The sequence below is a fragment of the Mustela putorius genome, unplaced genomic scaffold (assembly GCF_011764305.1).
Source record: "Mustela putorius furo isolate JIRA1106 unplaced genomic scaffold, ASM1176430v1.1 tig00003983_pilon_pilon_pilon, whole genome shotgun sequence".
NCBI lineage: Eukaryota > Metazoa > Chordata > Mammalia > Carnivora > Mustelidae > Mustela > Mustela putorius.
The window spans coordinates 2,557,893-2,580,578 of NW_025422123.1; the positions used below are offsets into that span (position 1 = coordinate 2,557,893).

General features: G+C 38.1%; 1 protein-coding gene across 2 annotated transcripts in view; it reads left to right on the forward strand.

The window, feature by feature from the left end:
* Positions 1 to 22,686, forward strand: part of ROS1 (ROS proto-oncogene 1, receptor tyrosine kinase) — a 113,291-nt gene that overhangs the window by 47,630 nt on the left and 42,975 nt on the right. For both annotated transcript variants that reach the window (XM_013063073.2, XM_013063082.2), the window contains 10 exons: positions 6,049 to 6,263; positions 6,782 to 6,942; positions 7,332 to 7,476; positions 10,119 to 10,381; positions 13,122 to 13,185; positions 13,728 to 13,930; positions 15,469 to 15,674; positions 16,183 to 16,469; positions 19,518 to 19,694; positions 20,833 to 21,035. In XM_013063073.2, coding sequence (XP_012918527.1) covers positions 6,049 to 6,263; positions 6,782 to 6,942; positions 7,332 to 7,476; positions 10,119 to 10,381; positions 13,122 to 13,185; positions 13,728 to 13,930; positions 15,469 to 15,674; positions 16,183 to 16,469; positions 19,518 to 19,694; positions 20,833 to 21,035 — 1,924 coding nt within the window. The remainder of the gene's footprint in view (positions 1 to 6,048; positions 6,264 to 6,781; positions 6,943 to 7,331; positions 7,477 to 10,118; positions 10,382 to 13,121; positions 13,186 to 13,727; positions 13,931 to 15,468; positions 15,675 to 16,182; positions 16,470 to 19,517; positions 19,695 to 20,832; positions 21,036 to 22,686) is intronic.

The following is a 22,686-nucleotide window of genomic DNA, read 5'->3' on the forward strand; positions in this document are numbered from 1 at the left end:
TTATGCAGTCTGATGATTTCTGTCTTTCAATTGGATGTTTGGTTCATTTACATTTAATATAATTATTGATATATTTGGGTTAAAATTTTTCATCTTGATGTTTGACTTCCGTTTGTCTCATTAGTTCTTTGCTGCATCTATTTTTTTCCATTTTTGAGGGTGAATAAAATGATTTTTAGTATTGCATTTTATCTCCTCTCCTGACATTTTAATTATGTCTACTTATTTTTTTAAGTTGCTCTAGAGAATACAATATTCATTTTTTACCAAAACCTTCAATTTATCACAGTCAATATTCAAAATAATTTTATTTCATGAATTAAAAATTTTAAGACAAGGGGTCCTTGGTGGCTCAGTTGGTTGAGCATTGGACTCTTGATCTCAGCTCAGGTCTTGATCCCAGGGTTGTGAGTTCAAGCTCTGCACTGTACTCCACACTGGGCATGGAACCTAATTTAAAAAAAAAAAATTATGACTGGAGCGCCTGGGTGGCTCAGTGAGTTAAAGCCTCTGCCTTCGGCTCAGGTCATGATCCCAGAGTCCTGGGATAGAGCCCCACATTGGGCTCTCTGCTCAGCGGGGAGCCTGCTTCCTCCTCTCTCTCTGCCTCTCTTCCTACTTGTGATCTCTGTCTGTCAAATAAGTAAATAAAATCTTAAAAAGAAAATTATGACAATGTATTGTAATTATTATCCTTTGTGTGTTTCCTGTCATATATTTTACTTTTACCCCAGCATAAAGTCCATGTTTGTTACTATTTTTAGTTTAAACAGCCAACAGTGGGGAACCTGGGTGGCTCACTCAGTTGAATGACTTTTAATTTTGGCTCAGGTCATGAGATCGAACCCTGTGTGAGGTTCTGTGCTGGGCATGGAGTCTTTTTGAAATTCTCTCTCTGTCTGTTCTCTAACTCCCTGTCTTAAAAAAAAAAAAATTGATAAACAGGCAACAGTTTTTTAACTTCAAGGGAGCAGTTATAGATCTCAAATTTAAATAAAGGATGTTAAATCATTAGAGAACAGCATTTAGAGAGATAATTTAGAAATCTTTTTTTTTCCATAGCTGAAGAAACACCCAAAGATGTACAAATTTGCATAAATAGATGGTCAGTAAAGGGTTAAAGTAAAACAAAAGATAATGCTTTGGAGCAGAGATTTTTTATGGGAATTAACCTTTTTCTTATTTCTTTTTCTTTTTTTCATTTTTTTAAAGATTTTATTCATTTATTTGACAGAGAGAGATCACAAGTAAGCAGAGAGGCAGTCAGAGAGAGAGGGGAAAGCAGGCTACCTGCTGAGCAGAGAGCCTGGATGCAGGGGCTTGCTGGGATCATGACCGGAGCCAAAGGCAGAGGTTTATCATATTGAGTCACCCAGGCGCCCCCCCCCTTTTTCATTTTTATTAGGTTTTTAATTTTAATTCCAGTATAGTTAACATATTAATGTTATATTATTTTCAGGTGTGCAATACAGTGATTCAACAATTTTATCACGGTGATAAGCATACTCTTTAATCCCTATCACCTATGTCACCCATCCCCCTACACACTTTCTGTCTGGTAACCATCAGTTTGTTCTCTACAGTTAGGAGTCTGTTCCTTGGTTTGTCTCTCTGACTTTCTCTTTTTTCCCTTTGTTCATTTGTTTTAATTCTTAAATTCTTTAATATGAGTGAGATTATATGGTATTTGTCTTTTTCTGACTGACTTATTTTGCTTAGCATTATACTTTCTAGGTCTATCCATGTTGCAAATGGCAAGATTTAATTCTTTTTATGGCTGAATAATAGTGCATGATATATGTATATATATCCATTCATCTATTGATGGATGCTTGGACTGTTTTCATAATTTGGCTATTGTAAATAATGCTGCAGTAAACATAGGGGTGCACATATCCTTTTGAATTAGTGTTTTTCTTTTCTTTGGGTAAATACTCAGTAGTGCGATTACTGGATCTTAGAGTAGTTTTATTTTTAATTTTTTAAGGAAACTCCATATGCTTTCCATAGTGGCTGCACTAGTTTGCATTTCCACTAACAGTGCCCGAGGGTTCCTTTTTTCCAATGTTTTTGCCAACACTTGTTGTTGCTTGTGTCTTTATTTTAGCCATTCTGATAAGTGTGAGGTGATATCTCATTGTAGTTTTGATCTGTGTGTCTCTGGTAAGTGACGTTGAGCACCTTTTCACGTGTCTGTTGGCCATATGTATGTCTTCTTTGGAGAAATGTCTGTTCATGTCTTCTGCCTGTTTTTAACTAGATTATTTGTGTTTTAGGTATTGAGTTGTATCAGCTTTTTATATGTTTTGGATACTAACCCTTAATTAGGTAAATAATTAGATTATTTGCAAATATCTTCTCCCATTCAGTAGGTTGTCTTTTAGTTTTGTTGATTATTTCCTTCACTGTGCACAAGCTTTTTATTTTGATGTAGTCCCAATAATTTATTTTTGCTTTTATTTCCCTCGCCTCAGGAGCCATATCTAGAAAAATGTTGCTATGGCCAATGTCAGAGAAATTACTGCTTGTGCTCTTTTCTAGGATTTTTATGGTTTTATGTCTCACATTTAGGTCTTTAATCCATTGTGAATTTGTGTATGGTGTAAGAAAGTGGTCCAGTTTCATTCTTTTGCATGTACCTGCTCTAGGGTAGAGTTTTCTAATATTGGGTTCTTGGATCCCAGGGAGTTTGGAGGGCTTCAGGATGTGTATGAGTACTCTGAATTTGAGGATCCATACTTTTCAACAATTTTCAGGGAGCCTAATCTTAAAAAGGCAAAGAACTCCTGCTACATGAAGACAATGACAAGACTACTTTTAGATTAAAAGATTCATTTTTTTGGTTACTGGAAAAACTCATAATCATAGAGACAATGAAAAAGGAATATACACATCTGAATATGTATACAAACATATAGTGTGTATAAGCAAATACACAACAATCTGAGTAACCAAAGTTTTTCATATCTACTATGGCATACAGCTTTGGCTTTTTTCCTGCCTGTGAGCCACAGAAAACTGGTTGTCCCTTTCCTTGGAAATGTAAGGTACTGGTAATCTGATTGACAAAAGAATCTAAGATAATATATTTAAAATGATAGTGTCCTGAAGGATTATGATTCATTCTGTGTCTGTACATCCTGGAGGACTGGTTAGCTGGTGTTTGATGAGAGCCCAGCTCCTCGAGCGTCCAGAGAATTGATATCATTGAACAGGTAGAGAAAATAGGTTTCTCCTTTAAAAATACATTTCCTCATCTAAAGGTTAATAATGTTTCTGTGTATGCTTTCACAATCCAGTGCAACAGTGCTTGGCCATGGATAGGCACTTTTGTCCTCCAAATAAGTCTTGCCTTTTTTTATCATATCAGGAAATAAAAGTTGTACAGAAAGAGAGGGATTCCAGAACATCTTACAAGTAAAGAATTTTTTCTTATATATAGCCTAGATTCCTTCTTCAACATTTTAAGTTCCTTTTCTTTAGTTTAGCTCATCACTAATAAAAATATAATGTGAACCACATATGTAACTGTAAATTTCCTGGTTGACTCCTTGAAAAAAGTAAAAAGATACAGATAAATTATTAATTCATATTAGTTCTTGAATATCCAGAGTGTATTTTACATATACAGCACATCTCAACTCGTACATTAAGTTTTCATAGGAAATACTTGATCTGTGTTGAGATTTTATAAAATTTACAGTTGAAAAAGTTGGTTTATATGCCCAAGTTTTTCAAATACTTAAATTTTTTCTAATAAATCAAACATATGATTCATAATATATGAGTCAAATATTAGTTTTAAAACTTAACCTAAATTAATTGAAATTAAATAACATGAAAAATTCAGTTCCTCAGTCATATTCAGTATTCAGTAGTCACATGTGGTTTGTAGCTAGTACGTTGGGCAGTCACAGCTCTGGCTTGTAGTAAAAATGAGATGAGCTGTTGGCTGTGACTCAGTATATTCTGAACTCAACAACCGTAGTGGAGCTACTCTCGAAATTGTTCTTCCCTCTTCTATGTCTGTCCATTCCTTTCAGTTTATAAAAGAATGAATCAGTTACAAGTATAACAACATATCTGACTTGGAAGTTCAAGAAGGTGCCCCTATCAAAAGTTCAGATGTATTTAGTTATGTCAGGACTGATTATGTTACTCCAAAGGAGCCACGCCCTTGCTGTTCCCTCTGCCTGATACGTTCCCAGCTTCAGTTCCTTTGGTTAACTGGTATTTCATCTGCATGGATCAGTTTAAATATTGTTCTTTAAGAAACACTTTTTCTGACCAGACCCTAGTAGGTATCCTTGTTCAGGAACCCACTCCACCTTTCTTCTTACAGTGCTGTTCAGCAAGGCTGTTGTTTGCTCATCTTCTACCAGACTGCCTTTTCTGCTAGCCTGTGCATGCTGTGAGGGCGGGGATTATATTTGTTTTATTTACCACTGCATTCCTGGTGACTAACACAGAACTAGGCACAGATCATTTGTTGCATGGATGAGTAAATGAATGAACCTTCAGCCTAGTAGCCTCAGCTGACCTCCAGACACAACTTCATAGCATCATGGAAGAATCTGTCTTTTTATGACTTTCCTGTTGAGCCTTGATTTAAATCCAGCTTCACTTATTGCTGAAGACCGAAGGGTTTAAAATTTCAGGTGGAAGGAAGCCCCATACTGACCTCCTGAAAGTGAAGAGGTTTTGCTACGTTGTGCTGTGAACATTGGAGGTCATGAATTTCCTAGTTAGCTCGGGAGATTTTTACAGGAGAGGAGACATCAGCTGGATATGAGGGGCAATCTAAGCCAGTAGCAACTGAGGGGTATCCAGTCTCACCCAACGGGGAAATCTGTCCTGGGGATTATTTTGGGAATGTTGAAACAAAGAACCTGGTGAGCAAAACTAACACAAATGAGTTCACAGGATACAGGCTGTAGCAGCTCTCTGGGTGGTCCAGAGGAGGCTAGCCTCTTCAGACCACGTGCATCCCACTTGGTGAGGTTCCTTCCATTTGGAATTTGGTTTTATGTATTACACAAGGTTGCTGGAAAGTTCTAATGAGAAATAGAAATAACAAGGTATAAAATTAGACTAGTGGGTGAAAGTCCAAAAAACGAATCAGATACTGTTTTCATAACTGTGTAGGTATAAATAGAGTATCTTACTAGAAAAAGGATGATGAAAATAGTCCTTGTGAATATACTTCTTTATAAGGTTCCCAATTTCCAGTTATGGTCCCCTTAGGTAGTTTCAGTTTTGTCAGGGAGGTATTGTGAAATTTACAGATCAAAATTTGTATGTATTTTAATTTTAACCACCATACTTTAATACTTTCTAAAGAAGGGCATGTCAATGCTAAAAAGCTTTAGAAAAATCATTAAAAGAAAAAAAAGTCATTGAAAGGCTAAACATCATTGAGATAGTTTTTATTTATTGAGTACTAGGCAACCAGAGTAATTTGAGAAATCACCAAGCAGATTTTTAAAATAAAAATTGTAAAATTCTGTCATTGAGGAAAAAAACTGTAAAATCAGTTTAACTAATAGTCTGTTAACTTGAATCCCCCAGTCTGAAAAGGAGCATTTTGAATAAGCTGAAGAGCTTAATGAGTATCACTGAAGAATAATTGTGAGTAGTATAAAGGGAAGGAACAAACATGCTAGAAGATGAATGGCAAATAAGGAAGGAGACTAACCAACTATAGGAAGAAGGCACGGCACAATGAGGAAAAAGCAGTCAATATTGAGGGTACTTCCAAGAATTGAAAGTATTTGTTAAAACCTGTGCATCCTCTTGCCATTGCAATATCACGTCAAGAAGAAAAGTCCTAGAAAATTTGCTTTAGGTATACTTGAACAAAAATGCAAAAAAAATCAATTTTCTATGGAACTAAAGATAGCAATGATTATTGTTGCAAAGTATTTCCTTTTTGCTTTTGTATACACAAAACACACACTCTCACAAACACATATTCTCTCCAGTAAGGCATGTACCAAACCTTCCCCTTCACTAATTGGTGTCATGCTAATTGGTGTCATGTCTTCGCAGCTCTGGGGAGACCAACATCACAGAATTTGCAGCCTGGAGTACCTCGGAAATTTCCCAGAACACACTGATGTACTATAGTGGTCGCCTCTTCTGGATCAATGGCTTTAAGATTATCACAGCTCAAGAAATAGGTCAGAGAGCCAGTGTCTCGGTTTTGGAACCAGCCCCATTTAATCAGTTCACAATTATTCAGAGTTCCCTCAAGCCTCTGCCAGGTACAAGATTTTATTCCTGCTTACCCACTCTCCTCCAAATTTTTTATTAAATAAATGTTTAGGTTGGGATTCTTTTTCTTAAGAATTATGTCTTTTTTTTAAAAAAAAAAAGATTTGATTTATTTATTTGAGAAAAAGACAGTGAAAGAGAGCATGAGAGGGGAGAAGGACAGAGGGAGAAGCAGACTCCCCATGGACCCGGGAGCCTTACTCAGGACTTGATCCTGGGACTTTGGGATCATGACCTGAGCCGAAGGCAGTTGCTCAACCAACCGAGCCACCTAGGTGCCCAAAAATTGTCTTAAAAAGAAAAAGGCTGTAGTAGTTTCCATTGGTCAATTCACTCTTAACCAAATTTGCAGCATGTAACAGATAAAGAAAATTCTCAGGATATATTAAAGGAAAGGAAATTTCATTTTGGTACCAATTATTAATAACTTCCATTATTTTTCCATGTTTCCTATGATGATTGAGAATCTGAAATTCTTTTCCCCTCTATTCTTTCTTTCATCCCATAGGCAACTTTTCCATTACCCCCAAGGTTATCCCAGATTCTGTTCAAGAGTCTTCATTTAGGATCGAAGGGAATGCTTCAAGTTTCCAAATCTTGTGGAATGCTCCCCGAGCAGTGGATTGGGGTGTAATTTTCTACAGTGTGGAATTCAGTTCTCTGTCTAAGGTATAGTGTGGGTTCTAGTAGCTTCCAGTTCTTAAGCAGTCTGTACCATCTGCATTAGCACTGCCTGCGCTGATTTGTGCTTCTTCCATTTAGCCAAGCCGGTCTATTTCCTTTGTTGTTCCCATACATTTGGTTATTTTTCCTGAGAGCCCTTGTTTATAGCCAGTCTCTGACCATTTGGGGGTTAGTGGTAACAGCTGGTTTGTTAGATACATTTTAACTGGTTTGTGTGGAACCACATGGAACTGACCAACATTAGCATTTCCAAAATTGCAGGTTTTGACTTTACATTTGAACCAGAGTTTGGGGATTTTAGTTAATTAGGAATAAAGGATTTTATGATTCTCTCACTAAGAAAATAATGTTTTTTTTTTTTTCTTATATTTTAGTTCCTGGCTAGTGAACAACAGCTTTCGCCTGTATTTACTGTGGAAGGTCTGGAGCCTTATGCCTTATTTAATCTCTCTGTCACTCCTTATACATACTGGGGAAAAGGCCCCAAAACATCTTTGTCACTTCGAGCACCAGAAACAGGTACATGGGTCAAAATCTCTTTTACAAAAGGCAGAACCTCACTTTCTATGACCTAGAATAAATAGCTACTAATTAAAAATAAAAAGACCTTTTAATGACTTTGGAGATTAGAATAACACCATTAAAATAAATCTGAATAATTTATTCCAAAAGCACATATCAAAGATTTCTTAGAGACTTTTTTACTTGTTTATCATAATATATCTGATGCAGAAATTTCAGGAAATTTGTGAAATGCCTGATAAGGAAAATGGGCATATAACAGTAGAGACAGTTTCATGGAAGGCAGGCTTGCTGGTAGAAGTTCTCATGGTTGGTAGCTTAGAGTCTTCCAAAGATGAATAACTGATTTGTCTAAATTTAATGTTTCTCTTTGGTATATATTTTAAAAAGAATACTAGTCATATCTTTATATGTGTATTGCTATAAAATATGCAAAGCACATTTATATGTATCACTCCTTTATTAAACATTTGTTGCATACCTATCATGTGTCAGAAACATCATTTTATCCTTTTGTTTGACCCTCACCCTGCTCTGAGAAAGGCAGGACAGGTATTATTATCTCATTTATGCAAATGAGAAACCAGAATCCCAGTGGCTCCCCAATGTTGCATAGCTAGTTAAGTGGCAGGGCTGGGACTTAGTCCAGACTCTTTGCTGTAGTCTGATCAAATCTCCTTTTGGTCATTTCTGCAAATGTGGTCAATGATAGTATCCTATTGATTTATTTAATATCAGCTTATTAGCAGGACCTGGCAGGCAGTGAGAGCTCAGTAAGCATAGACATCCATTCACCATTGTGTTTTTTTTTTTTAAGATTTTATTTATTTATTTGACAGAGATCATAAGTAGGCAGAGACAGGCAGAGAGAGAAGGGGAACAAGGTTCCCTGCCAAGCAGAGAGCCCGATGTAGGGCTCAATCCCAGGATCCCAAGACCATGACCTGAGCCGAAGGCAGAGGCCCAACCCACTGACCCACCCAGGTGCCCCACCACTGTGGTTTTTTAACTGCTAAGATTCTTTCAATGATATTTATCCATAAGTCTCATAACAGGAACATAGTGGAGCCTGGGCAGGTTCTGGAGCAGTTAGCATTTGGATCCAGGTATGCTCTCTTTGAGATTGTCTTGGGATATCAGCTTTGGTCGAATTCTTCTATGGAAATGGCTTTGTCTGCATCTGTCAGGGGATGCACAGGGGGCTAGGGTCATCAACATTCTGCTGGATGTTGGGGACAACAAAATTAAAAAAAAAAAAAGAAAAGATCTGGCCTTTGCCTTCAGGAAATTTATAGTATAGTTGGGAAATTATTCAAATTGACAAATATTTATTAAGCACTTACTGTGTGCCAGTCTTATACTAGATTTGAGGGGATTTTTTTTAAAGAGTGTGATATGTGATTTTTCTTTTTTTAAAGATTTTATTTATTTATCTGACAGACAGAGATCACAAATAAGCAGGGAGGCAGGCAGAGAGAGAGGGGGAAGCAGGCTCCCTGCTGACCAGAGAGAGCCAGATGCGGGGCTCGATCCCAGGACCCCGAGACCACGACCCAAGCTGAAGGCAGAGGCCTTAACCCACTGAGCCACCCAGGTTTCCCTAGATTTGAGGAAATTTAACAAGGAATAAGAAAAGATGCTTTCTCTGATGGAGCACGTAACACAGTTGAGATAAACACATGCTTCCAATGATAGTAGAAATGAGACCATGAAAATTGAGTTGCAATGGCACAGAGCAAATAGACAAGATGGAAAGCTTCATCTATATCAAGCTTCATCTATACCATCTCCTAAGAAGGAGAGCACAGTGCTCATGGACTGGTATGGTCACTGAAGGCCTTTGGCGAGGAGGAATTCTAGCTGGGCTCTGTGAGATGGTGCAAGAAAATGTATCCATGTGAGCACAGTGTAAGCAGGCCTGGAGACTGCAGAATGATGTGTGTCAAACATTGAGAAGTGATGTGATTGGAGTGGAGAGTGGAAGGGGACCTTGTAGAGGACTCAGAAGACAGAAGACAGGCATCTTGGATGAAATGACATAGACATCAGGCAGAGGAATTTCTCTTGATTAAGAGGAAGATAAATTCACTGAAGGAATGGGAGAGACTAAATTTCTTGGTTTGATTCTAGGATTAATGGTAACCCCAAACCGTATTCTTGGGGGCTACTCCCTCCTGCCGGGGAGGATTCAAGGTGAGAGCGCCTGGATCCGTCATATACTTCATGTTACATCCTGAACTGGCTAAAGGCTGGACCGAGTTCCGGCCTTGCTTCCTGTGACTGCCATTTCCACCACCAGCTGAATCACTGTGTCAAGATGAGAGTACATATTGTATTTTATAAGGAGAATCAGCCACCCTCCAGATGAGGGTGATGAGGCGCAGATGGGAAAGATGGACCTAAGTGCTGGCAAGAGGGATTTGGGTTGAAGATAAGAAAGATTTGATGAAATATCAGGATAGGTTCGTGAAGAAATCTTTGGAATATTCTCTCCTGAAGATCTTTAAGAACAAGATAGATGCACTCCAGTGGTCTGGAATGAGAAGTACTTATTACTAAGCTTCTCCACACCCTCACCATGAATGGTAAAAAGTCAACCTTTCATTCTTGTCTACCTTATCTGTGTCTCTGCTTTGCAGTTCCGTCAGCACCACAGAACCCCAGGATATTTGTATTACCAACTGGAAAATACCATAACCTGAATGAAGTTGTGGTAGAATTTCGATGGAATAAGCCTAAGCATGAAAACGGTGTGTTAACAAGATTTGAAATTTTCTATCAAATATCCAACCAGACAGACACAAATGAAACATTCGAAGACTGGATCGCTGTCAACACAACTCCCTCGAAGATGTCTTTTCAGCTTGAAGGCATGAGTCCTGGGTACACTGTTGCCTTCCAGGTAGGAATAAAAACAGGGAAATGAGGGTCTTAGGATTGATTAAAGGACTAAGTTAGGAATTCGGCCTCTCTGTCAATAATTTGGGGTCCACTATGATCATGGAAGTCAAGTGGGTAATGAGGACACAGAGGGGAGAGGGGACAGCTAGGGTAAAGGACATCTTGACAGCTTTCTGGCTTTCAGATTCAGAACAGACCATTATTTTTTCTGTGATCACTATAGGCCATGGACCACAGTAGATAACTTTTATATTCCTTATCTCATTTGATCCTCTTATGGTCTGTGAAGAAAAATCCAGGTCCCTGGGTGTATCAGTGAGTTACTAATGCTGTGTGGCTAGGAAGTGGTGTGCTATAGTCCAACTTCTAGAATCATCTTTCCAACAGATGATTCACTATTGTGAGTCCTCTGGATGTCCCAACTTGGAGCTACCCAGGGAAATAAAAACTAAGGGTCTAGGTGGTTGACATCTCAAAGTTACTGTTTGGCTGCTGATAGAGGAGAAAGTGAGAGAGAATAGGAGCCAAGAATAAAAAGCTACCCCCACCTCATTTTTGTCTTTTAACTCTCATATGAGATAGCTTTCTACTTACAGTAGACGGCTTGATGATTTTCATATCTTCATTAAATAGAAAGTTGGTTCCATTACTTCTCATGGAACATAATGCTTTGGGAAATGTTTTAGAGATCTGAGCTTCCTGAGGATCTAGTTTCTTTTTGTAAAGTCCTAATTTAATAATTATTTTGTTAACATATTAGGCCTTCATAGATAAATCAAAAAAGTTGTACATGAAAGTTAAAGATAACACACATTCCTACTGGTTAAGATTTATGTATGTTCTGGTTGAAGAAATATCCTGGTTAAGTGTATCTGTCTGTTACATAGAGCTTCAGATCTCAGCCACCCCAAAACCACGCAAAGTAATATGCATGGGTATGCACGAGTTTCATTTAACATGGCCTTGTGCAAAAGTGAAGATGGCTTGGTATATGTATGTAGCATCATACACACACACATATATAGAGAGTAGTGTGTATAATATGGTAAAATATATTTAATACTAGAAATATATAAAAAAATCTAATGCTTTGTTGATTGAAAGGGCACTTGAGGATCTTCCCTTTGGGTCCATCATTATGGACATCAGTTTTCTTTACAGGCTATTGTGCATATGCAAGGTTTGGAAGTGGAAGTAATTCACTACACAAGAAAAGTCATGTAATAAAAACTGTTTTTAAAAAGCTTTGGTACTAGGATGCAGGGCGGCATAGCGGGAAGAAACTATACAGCCCTCAGAAGACTTGGTTTTTTTGTCAGGTTTTGCATGTGTCATTGTGGATGAGTTATTTAGGTTTGACTGAGATTTTGTCCGGTTTCAGCTCTTAGTAGTTGTGAGGATTGAAAGAGATAACGTATGTAAAAGTTGTTTGAGATGCACAATTTATTTTCAAATGTAAGTTTTAATTATTATTTTTATTATTTATTTATATTTATATATTTATATTTATTCTATTTATTATTATTATTTTCTTATTATTTTCCTTTTCTAAATTTCCTTTTTTAAAAGTACAGTAAATTTAGTTATTTAAAGCTTCTAGTTGTTTATTTCACAGTAAGTGGAAATTTACCATAATATGCATAGTTTCGTTTCTGTTAAATGTTCTACAGAAAATTTTGAAAATAGCTAAAACTTTTCTTAGAAATTCAGATCTTTTGCAGTGGAGATTTGTGGCATTACTCCATACTTTTTTTTTTTTAAGATTTTATTTATTTGACAGAGAGAGAGAGAGAGAGAGAGAGACCGCAAGTAGGCAGAGGCGGCAGGCAGGGAGAGAGGGGGGCAGGCTCCCTGGGGAGGAGAGAGCCCCATGCGGGGCTCGATCCCATGACCCTGAGATCATGACCTGGGCTGAAAGCAGAAACTTAACCCACTGAGCCACCCAGGTGCCCCTACTTCCTACATTTTTAGACAAAAAGATCAACAACAATAAAAAACAAACCACCAGCATGAATGTGAGGCAATATTTACCTCTTAGTGATTTATTGCTTTATACGCGAATGGAAGTAACTATTTGAAACTGTTCAGTCAGAAAAAGAAAAATGCCATACGATTTCACTCATGTGGAATTTAAGAACACAGCAGACAAACATAGGGGAAAGGGGAAGAAAAGGAGAGGGAGGCAAACCATTAGAATCTCTTAACTGTAGAGGACAGACTGAGGGTTGCTGGAGGGAGGTGGTTGGCAATGGGCTAAATGGGTAATGGGCACTAGGGAGGACAATCGTGACGAGCTCTGGGTGTTGTAAGTCAGTGATGGGTCACTAAATTCTACTCCTGAAACTGATATTACACTGTACGTTAACTATCTGGAATTTATTTTATATTATTTATTTATTTCTATTTCAATTTAATTTTATTTTTTCAGTGTTCCAAGATTCATTGTTTATGCACCACACCCAATGCTCCGTGCAATCTGTGCCCTCCTTAGTACCCACCACCAGGCTCACCCAACCCCACTCCCCCTCTCCTCCCACACCCTCAGTTTGTTTCTCAGAGTCCACAGTCTCTCATGGTTTATCTCGAACTAACTGGAATTTAAATAAAAACTTGAAAAAAAAAGTATTCATAATCAGAATTATGAAGTGAAAACTTCAATAATCTATCAGTTTCAGAATGGAATTATTATCATTGAAGACACCATAGAATGCCATTTTCCTGGTATCTTTTTCTTTCTTTAGGTTCGAGTCTTCACATCCAAAGGACCTGGACCATTTTCTGACATAGTAAAGTCTAAAACAGCAGGTATTTATTACCAAACACCTGTGCAAAAAACAGCTAGTGTTTTAAGAACATTCTTGACCCTGGGTGTGCTCAGGATATGAATACTGTCTCTGAGCTGAAGTTACAGTCAAATAATCAATTTTTATCATCTAAGAACATGTTTCAATAAGCCTAAGCATAGGGTGCCTGGGCAGTGTTGACCAAGACTGGAACAGTAGACGACCCCAGAGGAGAGACTCATGGATTTCAGAATAGTCTGCTCATGAATCAAGAGATTTTGCCAAACTGGGGTGCCTGGGTGGCTCAGTGGGTTAAGCCGCTGCCTTCAGTTCAGGTCATGATCTCAGGGTCCTGGGATCGAGTCCCACATCAGGCTCTCTGCTCAGCAGGGAGCCTGCTTCTCTCTCTCTCTCTCTCTCTGCCTGCCTCTCCATCTACTTGTGATCTCTCTCTGTCAAATAAATAAAAATAAAATCTTTAAAATAAAAGAGAGAGAGATTTTGCCAAACCAAAGATTTTTTTTCCCCTATACATATTCTAAGTGTTTTATTTCTTGTTTTCAGAAATCAACCCATTTCCATACCTTATAACTCTTTTTGACAGCAAGATAGTTTTATTAGATATGGATCAAAATCAAATCGTATGGACATTTTCAACAGAAGGAGACATCAGTAGCATGGGCTACACAGCTGATGACGGAATGGGGTATTATGTTCAAGGAGACTCACTTTACCTTCTGAACATGCACAACAGGTCCACTTCTGAGGTATCTCACTATGTAAACTATTCTGGAAGGAAAGACATGGATCATTTGCATACCACACTACCCTGTAATTAAAATGGCTGGTCAGTGGTTGAGCCATTAAGATTAGAATGGTTGATAAAGACAGATTTGTCTAATTATTTAGCCACAGATAAACAGAGATTAGATTTTGGGCAAATGTCATTCAGGATTAATCTAGCAAATAGCTATTTGGTTTAAGGCACCGTGTTAGTTCCTGGGATAGGGGGGAAAAATCACAGTCCTTGAACAAATTCAGTCTGGTATGAGTCTAACACTAAGAGGATAGTACTGTATAGTAATTCATGTGTGAACTTTGGGATCTGAAATTTAGAATTTAACTGGCTTCACCACTTACTAGATCTGGCCATCAGCAAGTAACTTAACGACTGATTATGTGGTATCTGGTCATATGGCTCCTGTGAAGATTAAATGAGATAATCTAGGGGAGGCCTGAGCACAATGCTGGGAATGTGGTGGCATTCACTGAATACAGCAGGCAGACAGAAGATAGCATCATACCAGGCTGAGGGAAGGATTGGTGGTATGACAGAAAATGGGTGATCAGTGCAGGTTGGAGAGGTGGTGGTATAATGGAAAGACATGTTGGGTACCAAGAAGATGATCCAGGTGAAGGTGGGAAAAGCTGAGGAGGTAGTAAGTGTAAAGACAGGGAAACAACAGAACCATACCATGTTTAGGAGGCTGTAAATGGAGTGAGCTTGGAATGGAGATGGGGGTGAGGGTGAGTGAAGGACAGGTGGGAAAGCTGGAGAAGTAGAACAGGATCCTCAATATAATGGGCCTCTTCTACTGTGCTAAGGTGTCGGTGCCAATCCTGAAGACCACATCAAGCCATTAAAGAAACTTAGTGGGTCATTCACATGATCAAATTATGTTAGAGAAAGACCTCTCTGCTAGTGATGTCAATAATGATTTAGAGAAGGTTATGTCTTAGACAACTAGGAGGCCATTACAGAAACCCAGACAGGAAATGGTAGGCAGGAAATGAGAGGCAGTGAGATGAGAAAGGAGAGAACAACTTTGAGACATATTTTAAATGGGATTTATTCACAATGGGCAGTCATGATAGGAGGAAGTCATGAATGCATCACATTTGTCAGAATTGCTCCTCAGGTGAGTGTTGGAAATCCATAAAAATATAGTATGCAGGAGAAAAGAAGGTTTTGGGGGTGAAGTGATGAATACTATTTCCTGGGATCATTCATATGGAGATGTTCAGTATTCAGTTTGAATCAGTAACTCAGTGAGGGCTTTTGCTATTGTTCTTGTAGCACTGGTATATGAATTATAGTTTAAGTCATGGTAGTTGAAATTAATCAAGAGAAAGAATACAATGTGGGAAGAAGACCAATGATACACAGTCCAGAACTATTGAGATTTTGGATTATAAAGAAGTGCAGTAAATAAGTAATATGGTAGATTACAGAAAAGTCCTCAAATTTGAAAACAAAAATAATGACCACTATCTCCTTGGCTGTGTGTTTCTACCTATTATTAAGATTTTCCGAGGTACACTGGTTTTTGATATCACAATTATTACAATTGACTGGATTTCAAGGCATCTCTACTTTGTGCAAAAAGCATCACAAAATGGAATGCAAATATTTGATGTTGATCTTGAACATAAGGTGAAATACCCCAGAAAGCTGAAAATTTGCAATAGAAATTCAACAATAGTCTCTTTTTCTGTGTATCCTCTTTTAAGGTATGTAAAGTGTGACTATCTGTTTCTGCTTGATGAAATAGACATTTAATGTAATATCTTTGGTTTAATGTTAGAAGTCATTGATGGGAAAATAAGATACTTAGGGTTCTTGACTAGCTGTATTAATTCATACTAAGTAATTCTACACATAAGTTATGAGCCCAGAACCACAAATTTGTAAATTTAACCCATACTGACAATTTGGCTAACCTAAAGTTATGGTAATTACCAACAGGAAACCAAAGCATTGCACATAGCACCTCAAGGTCATTTTAGTCCAAGGCTTTAGTTGTAAACATAGTGATTGAGAAGTCATGGGAAAATGCTATCAACTAAATCACTTGTGGCCAATTCTATCTCAGAAGGTTATGGACACTTGAACATGTTCTCTCCAAACGCTGTATTTGTCTCTCTGTTTGTTAGGAATGATTGGTCCTCACTGGAAACTAACATTCACAATGATATGTTTTATTCATTAAGTTGGAGGGTCTTTTTCTTCCCCCTATAGTCGCCTGTATTGGACAGAAGTTTCCGATTTTGGCTCTGAGCTGTTCTACTACAGTATTATCAACCAGACCTTGCATCGCATTCTTCCACCTATAGCCACAAACCATTCAAATGGAAGGGGACAGTGTTTTTGTGGTATTACTCAATTTGAGTTTAGTGGAACAATGACGATTGATACCTCTGACTTGAAGAAACCACAGATATACTTTGTCAAAGGGCAAGAGATCTGGGCCGTGGATCTGGAAGGATGTCGGTGTTGGCAAGTTGTCATGGTGCCCACTCTGCTTGGTAAGACATCCATGTGTGTACTTAGATGCTCATTTGTAATTGCGGTCCCTCCTGTTTCATTAAAAAGAATATATTCAAAAGAAAATACACGTGGTATTTGCTCTGGACAATGCCAGCTGTGTCTGCAGAATATAAGTCAAGTTGTTTCCAGGAAAATTGTATATAGATATTCATAAAATTTTCTGGATCCGTGGGTTTCTTTTGCTATTGTTGTTGAAGTTATTGTATAATTAACAGTAGAGCTACAATTTTTTTAGCTTAACTATATAGTCTAAGCAAGCTCCCAAATGTACTACCTCATTTAATTTTCAAAGCACCTTGATGAAGTAGGTGTTAGTGCCCTCATTTTATGGATGAGGAAACTGAGGCCGAGGAAGACTAAGATACTTGTCCAGAGGGCCATGATTAGTGGAGGAGCTGGGGTTTGAAGCTAGGCCTGACTATAGTATCGATGATCTTATTATCAGCACCCCACTTTACTTCTGTCATGATGGCCCCATTGTCTCCACCTTTAGCATGAGTTGGTCAGTACTTGACAGGTCTATTTGTTGAAATGCAGTGCATGTGGAGGAAATACTTAAACGTCTGAAGGGATTTGGAGGTCTTCTAATTAGGAGCAACTGCAATAGGAAAAAAACGCACTCTAGATACACTCATATATTATTATTATTATTTTTAATTTATTTATTTCAGGGAGAGAGAGAGGGAGGGAGAGAGAGAGAATGTGCATGAGCAGAGAGAGGAGGGGAAAATGGGGAAAGAGAGGGGGAGGGAGAAGCAGACTTCTGCACTCAGCCTGGAGCCCTACTCTGGGCTGGGTTTCATGACCCTGAGATCATGACCTGAAATCAAGAGTTGGACTCGTACCCAACCGAGTCACCCAGGCGCCCCTACTCTCATATAGTCTTAAGAGTCTACTCCTCACTGTCCAATGTAGTAACCACCAGTCATATGTGATTTAAGTTCAAATTAACTAAAATTAACTGAAATTAAAAATTTAATTCTGCAGTCACATGAGCCACATTGTAAGTGCTCAAAAACACATGGTTATTGTGTTGGGCAGCGTAGAAATAAAATATTTCTGTCATCAAAAGTGCTATTGAACATTGCTGGTCTATATAGTGAAGTTTTGAAATTGCAAATGAGTGTGTGTATGTGTGTCTGCGTTATAATTGCACATATGGTTTTGTTGGTATGTTACCTAGAGCCTTTGAAAAACAATTCCAATATACTTTCAATGGGTTTTGGAGATAATGTTTTGAACTTCTCTTATTAGGAGACTTACTTGTTTCTGTTCAATCTGTGACAAAGACTCTTTCTTGATCAAACATTGGGTTCCTCTGAACCCTTCCTCAACTAGACCTTGACATTGGTCTTCCATGCTTGTCATTGCTGACTCTACTTTTAGCAAGAACCCTTCTAAATCAGTTTAGAGATAATCCTCCACACCTGGTATTTGATCTAGTTCTTTACTCCCCACCCGTGATGGTCTAGGCTTGCCTTTAGCAAAAATCACAATAAGCCAGTTTAGCAAGAATTTTTCTATCCTTGCTGTCTCCTCTTAGTAATCTTCTATCCACTGATCCTCTCACTCTGCTAGTTGGCTCTGCATCCCCAGCTGACCTTGTTGTATGTGAAGTTGAGCACATCTCTCTCCTCCAATATATTGTAATATTACAATAGTCTTAACTAAAGTCTTCCTTGCCATTTAAACAATTGTCAGAATAATACACATCTAATCTAATCTATCGTCTAATACACAAGAATTATTTAGTGGGCCATTATCTTATAGGTATAGAACCAGTTAGTCTTGCAGGAATCCATAATTGAAGTTTATGACCCTAAAATTAGAAAATTGGAAGGACTTTAGAGATCCTTTAGCTGGCATGATGTTGGAAGCAATCCCTTCTATGAAAACAGCCTTGTTTGAGCCCCTTCTTATAAAAAAAAAATCTATTTCTTTATAAGGAAGTTTTTAAACTTTTTGGAATAATTCTCTATAGCAGATTTCCCTGCTATATTTAGCCAAAGTTTTGTCCTCATTTTTCCCATTCACTGGTCCGAGTTCTGCCCCTAACTTTATAAAGAATCTACTGTCATAGCTCATGACAGTAAATTGGAAGAAAAATTCATGTATCTTGAACTACTCCTCACATGATGTGGCTTCTAGATCTTTTTTTGCCCCGGTCACCCTCCTGAGGTTTCACTCCGGTTGCTTGATATATTCTTAAATGTCACCTCCATAACAACTCCCTATACTCTCATTGTGATCTGGTTAGTGCAGGGAGCTTCTGACTGCCCCCGTCTTCTTTTATTAGAGCTAAAAGTGACCTTACATCTTTGGGTTGCCTGCCATTTGAAAAACCCATAGTCTTTTTCATGTTAACTATTATTAAGCCAGATTTCTTTCATTTGTTATTTATAGAATTGATTTTAAGCTTGAATTTAGGTTGTCACATTTATTCCTATTTCCTATTCCTATTTCAATCTATTTCCTGATTTTCTTATATTTTCAAATCTTAAGTCAGTGAGTAAACCTATTAGTGTCAGTAAGAATCGTGTATCATGTACAAATTTGATAAGCATTTTTACTTTGCGTTAATTCCTAATTATTGGTAAAAAATATTGAGCAAGACACTGAGCCCTGGGTCTATCATCTAACATATCTCTTCTAATAGGCATTGTTTGATGTGGAGTCACACAAGTTAAGTTGTAAATCTTGGCTCTCAACTTTACTAACTTTGTGGCCTTGAGGAGATTATTTAACTCCTCATAGCTTCAGTTTCCACTTCTACAGAGTGAGGCTAACAATAATAGTATTTACCTTATTGACTTAGGATGGAGCTAAATTGAGAAAATATCTATAAAATCTTTAGCTTCACAACATAAAATAAAGGTGGCATTTTTTTTCCACACTGAAATGATAGAAAGATTCAAAATTTAGTGATTACAATACAGAAAAAGTATTTTACGTACTGTGTAGAGTAGAAACATATGTTATGCATATTTTGTTCTTTGTGTTCTTTATTCTATGTTTTTCATGAGCAGGAAGAACACTGGAAAGCTTAACTGTGGATGGGGAATTTCTTTACTGGATCTCCTCGGCAAAGGACAGCACGCAGATTCACCAAGCAAAGAAAAGCAATGGGGCCATCCTCTCTCAGGTGAAGGTCCAAAGGACTAAGCATATCTTGGCTTACAGTTCAGTTCTGCAGCCTTTTCCAGGTAATAAGATTGTACTCGTAATCAGCATGTTCTCCCAGTTTAGGGTCAGAAAAGTCTCAGACTGTCTTCTCCAGGCTGAGCGCCCAAAGCCCTTTGTTATGCTCAGCATTACTCCAAATGGTTAGGATTGGTGCATGCTAAGATTGCTGTTTGCCCTGGATCATAATTTAGCTCCATGTGTATCCATGGCTCGGGCTGTGGTAGACAACTTTAGACATTGGAAACCCTTGTCTGTCATTCTCTCTGTCTTCTTTCTCTTCTCATTCCCATCATTTCCCTTCTTTTTGTCCGCCCCCCACCCCGAAGGATATTTTAGACCTCCCAGTCCATCAAAAAGCACCGCATTAAATTTCAGGACTTTTTCAAAGTAAAGTGCTGTATTTATTGTAGCATTTTGTAGGTCAGCCATTTATCATGAGTACATGTGTGCTAAGATTTTTTTTTATTAAGTTCCTAACTTTTTTGGTAATCTGTGACTCATGTTTTTTTAGTGCTGTGCCTAAAACTCTATCTCTTCCATAAACCCTGAGGGTTTTATTATGCTGCTTTGTATGATGCAATGGCTTTTAGGAATGTATGTCTGGCACTATGGCAGAACTAGCTATATAATTCACTTTTCATTTTGAGAAACTTAAAAAATTTAGTAAGTCCGTGCTACATCTGTTTGAAATTGAACACACGCATAAACCTGTACATCCTTAAAAATAAAAGCTCTAAAACTAGTATGAATTTTTGTAACTGGAATTAATTTTAAAAACATGATTAATATAATGCTGTCATACTTTTTGAAAGTAAAAAAGGGTCAATTTGATTTTGCTCCTATGTATACTATTCAGTGTACTTTAGCGCCACCTGCTGGAGATTTTGAGCAATATCAGTTACCATGCTCCCTTTTTCTGAGACTTTTAAGGACTTAAAAATGTATGCGGGGCGGGGGGAGAAACCCCAAAACACAAACAAAACAAAACAAAAAAAAAAACCCTTGTCTTCTTTTCCTGAAAAACATACCCAATACTTCAGTATATCATACTTTGTCAGCTAGGTTAATAAAAGACGTTGTTATCCTTGATGTTAAATAAGTCTGCTCTTCCTCTTTTATCTATGTATGTGTATTCTTAATCTTCTTTTATTATTTTAGATAAAGCATTACTGCATCTAGGTTCAGATCTAGCAGAGCCGACTATACTTAACACCAGTAACACCAGCCTCACAATCAGATTACCGCCTGCCAGGACCAACCTCTCGCTCCTGGGCATCACCAACCCAACTCCGACATACCTGGTTTATTACAAAGAAGTTAACAGCAGGAAAACCAGCTCTGGGCTGAAATATAAAATGCTGGTAAGATTGGACCTGGTGGTCTTTGTCTTCTCACAAGATACCTGTTTCTGATATAAAATTCTCATTCGGGACACCTGGGGGCTCAGTGGGTAAGCGTCTGCCTTCAGCTCGGCTCAGGATCCCAGGGTCCTAGGATCCAGCCCTGCATTGGGTTCCCTGCTGAGGAGGTGAAGCCTGCTTCTCCCTCTTCCTCTGCTGTCCCCCCTGCTTTCTCTCTCTCTCTCTCTAATAACTAAATAAAATCTTAAAAAAATTCTTACAGTACATTATTTTGTATATTATATTCTGAAACACGCGACTGTGCAAACTTTTACAGCTGATTCATTCATGCAGATAGTGTTCTAGTCTGGTCTGGGAATTAAGCTTCAGGGAAGGATATTAACCCTGGCCAGTGGTGGACTGCCATAGTGACAGTTTCCTGAGTGTCCTGTAAGAACAGGTTTATTGCCCTCCCTGACTAATTATCCCCAGAAAGTGATAGAGATGTGTTTTTGTGGCCTCTGTGGAAGACTGTAGGTTGAGGGATAAGAAATGATTAGATGGAAAGAACATTACTGTATACCCCTCCTCCATAGCACATATTTAATGTAAAAATGGTATGTTCTATTTTTGTCTATTATTTCCCGTATGCTGTGAAATGCACTGTTATGTAGGGGTTATGTTTCTATTTATTCGTCATTGTTATCTTAGCACCCAGCATAGTAGTGAGCTTTTAGAGGCTTTTACTAGATAGTTCTTGAATGGATGAATTAACTGGCACAATGCATCCCATCATTGGCATTGGTGTTTCAGTTGTCCTTGTGATGGAGTCATATGTGTCCAGTATTTTGCTCTGTGCTTGTTATTTAAGCAAGTCAAAAGGTGAAATTGACCATCATCTGTTGGAAGTTAAGCACTATATACTTTTTCCAAAAGGACACATGATTCTTGTTAGTTCCTTTTATTTTGTCTCTTTTGACCTTTCTTTACACTTCCCGATGTATCAGAGACAGCTTGGATCATTTCGCTGCCCCAGACTGGGCACTGGCTAGTTCTGTTACTGCTCCTGGTTGATCCCATTGTCTTCACACTGATGAATATGGGTCCGAGGCAGTGGCTCTCTAACCTGACCACACACTGGAGTTTTAAAAATCTCTGGGTCCACACTTCACTCCGACCAGTGCAATCAGAATTTCTGGGGGTAGGGAGAAAAGGCACAGGTGTTTTCTTAAGACTTTCCAGATGATTCCAAAGTAAAACCAAAGTTGAGGATTGTTGGTCTAAGGAAAGTATTTTTACTTTCTGAAGCATTGCTTCTAAGTACGACGAGCTAAGCCAGCTTCATCTTTCATCATATTCACTTAGGAGTCACAACTTTACCAGACCATCTTGCTGAATGTTTGATGCAGTGCTAGGAAATAGTATCTCCTTCTGAGAATTGGGCTTCATACGTGAAATGAGCACATCACAGAACTGACCAAGAGCTGCCCAACATTTGGCATTTATTTTTGGAGGTATTAGGCAACCCAGGTCTGGGCAGATCAGAATAGTGAACATGATCGTTCCCATGATCCAATATCAAATTAACTTTTAAACATCCTTTAATTATTTTCTCCCTTCAGTTAAACAATTTCTTCTCCTTTGTATAAAAAAAAATAAGAAGAGTTGGGTA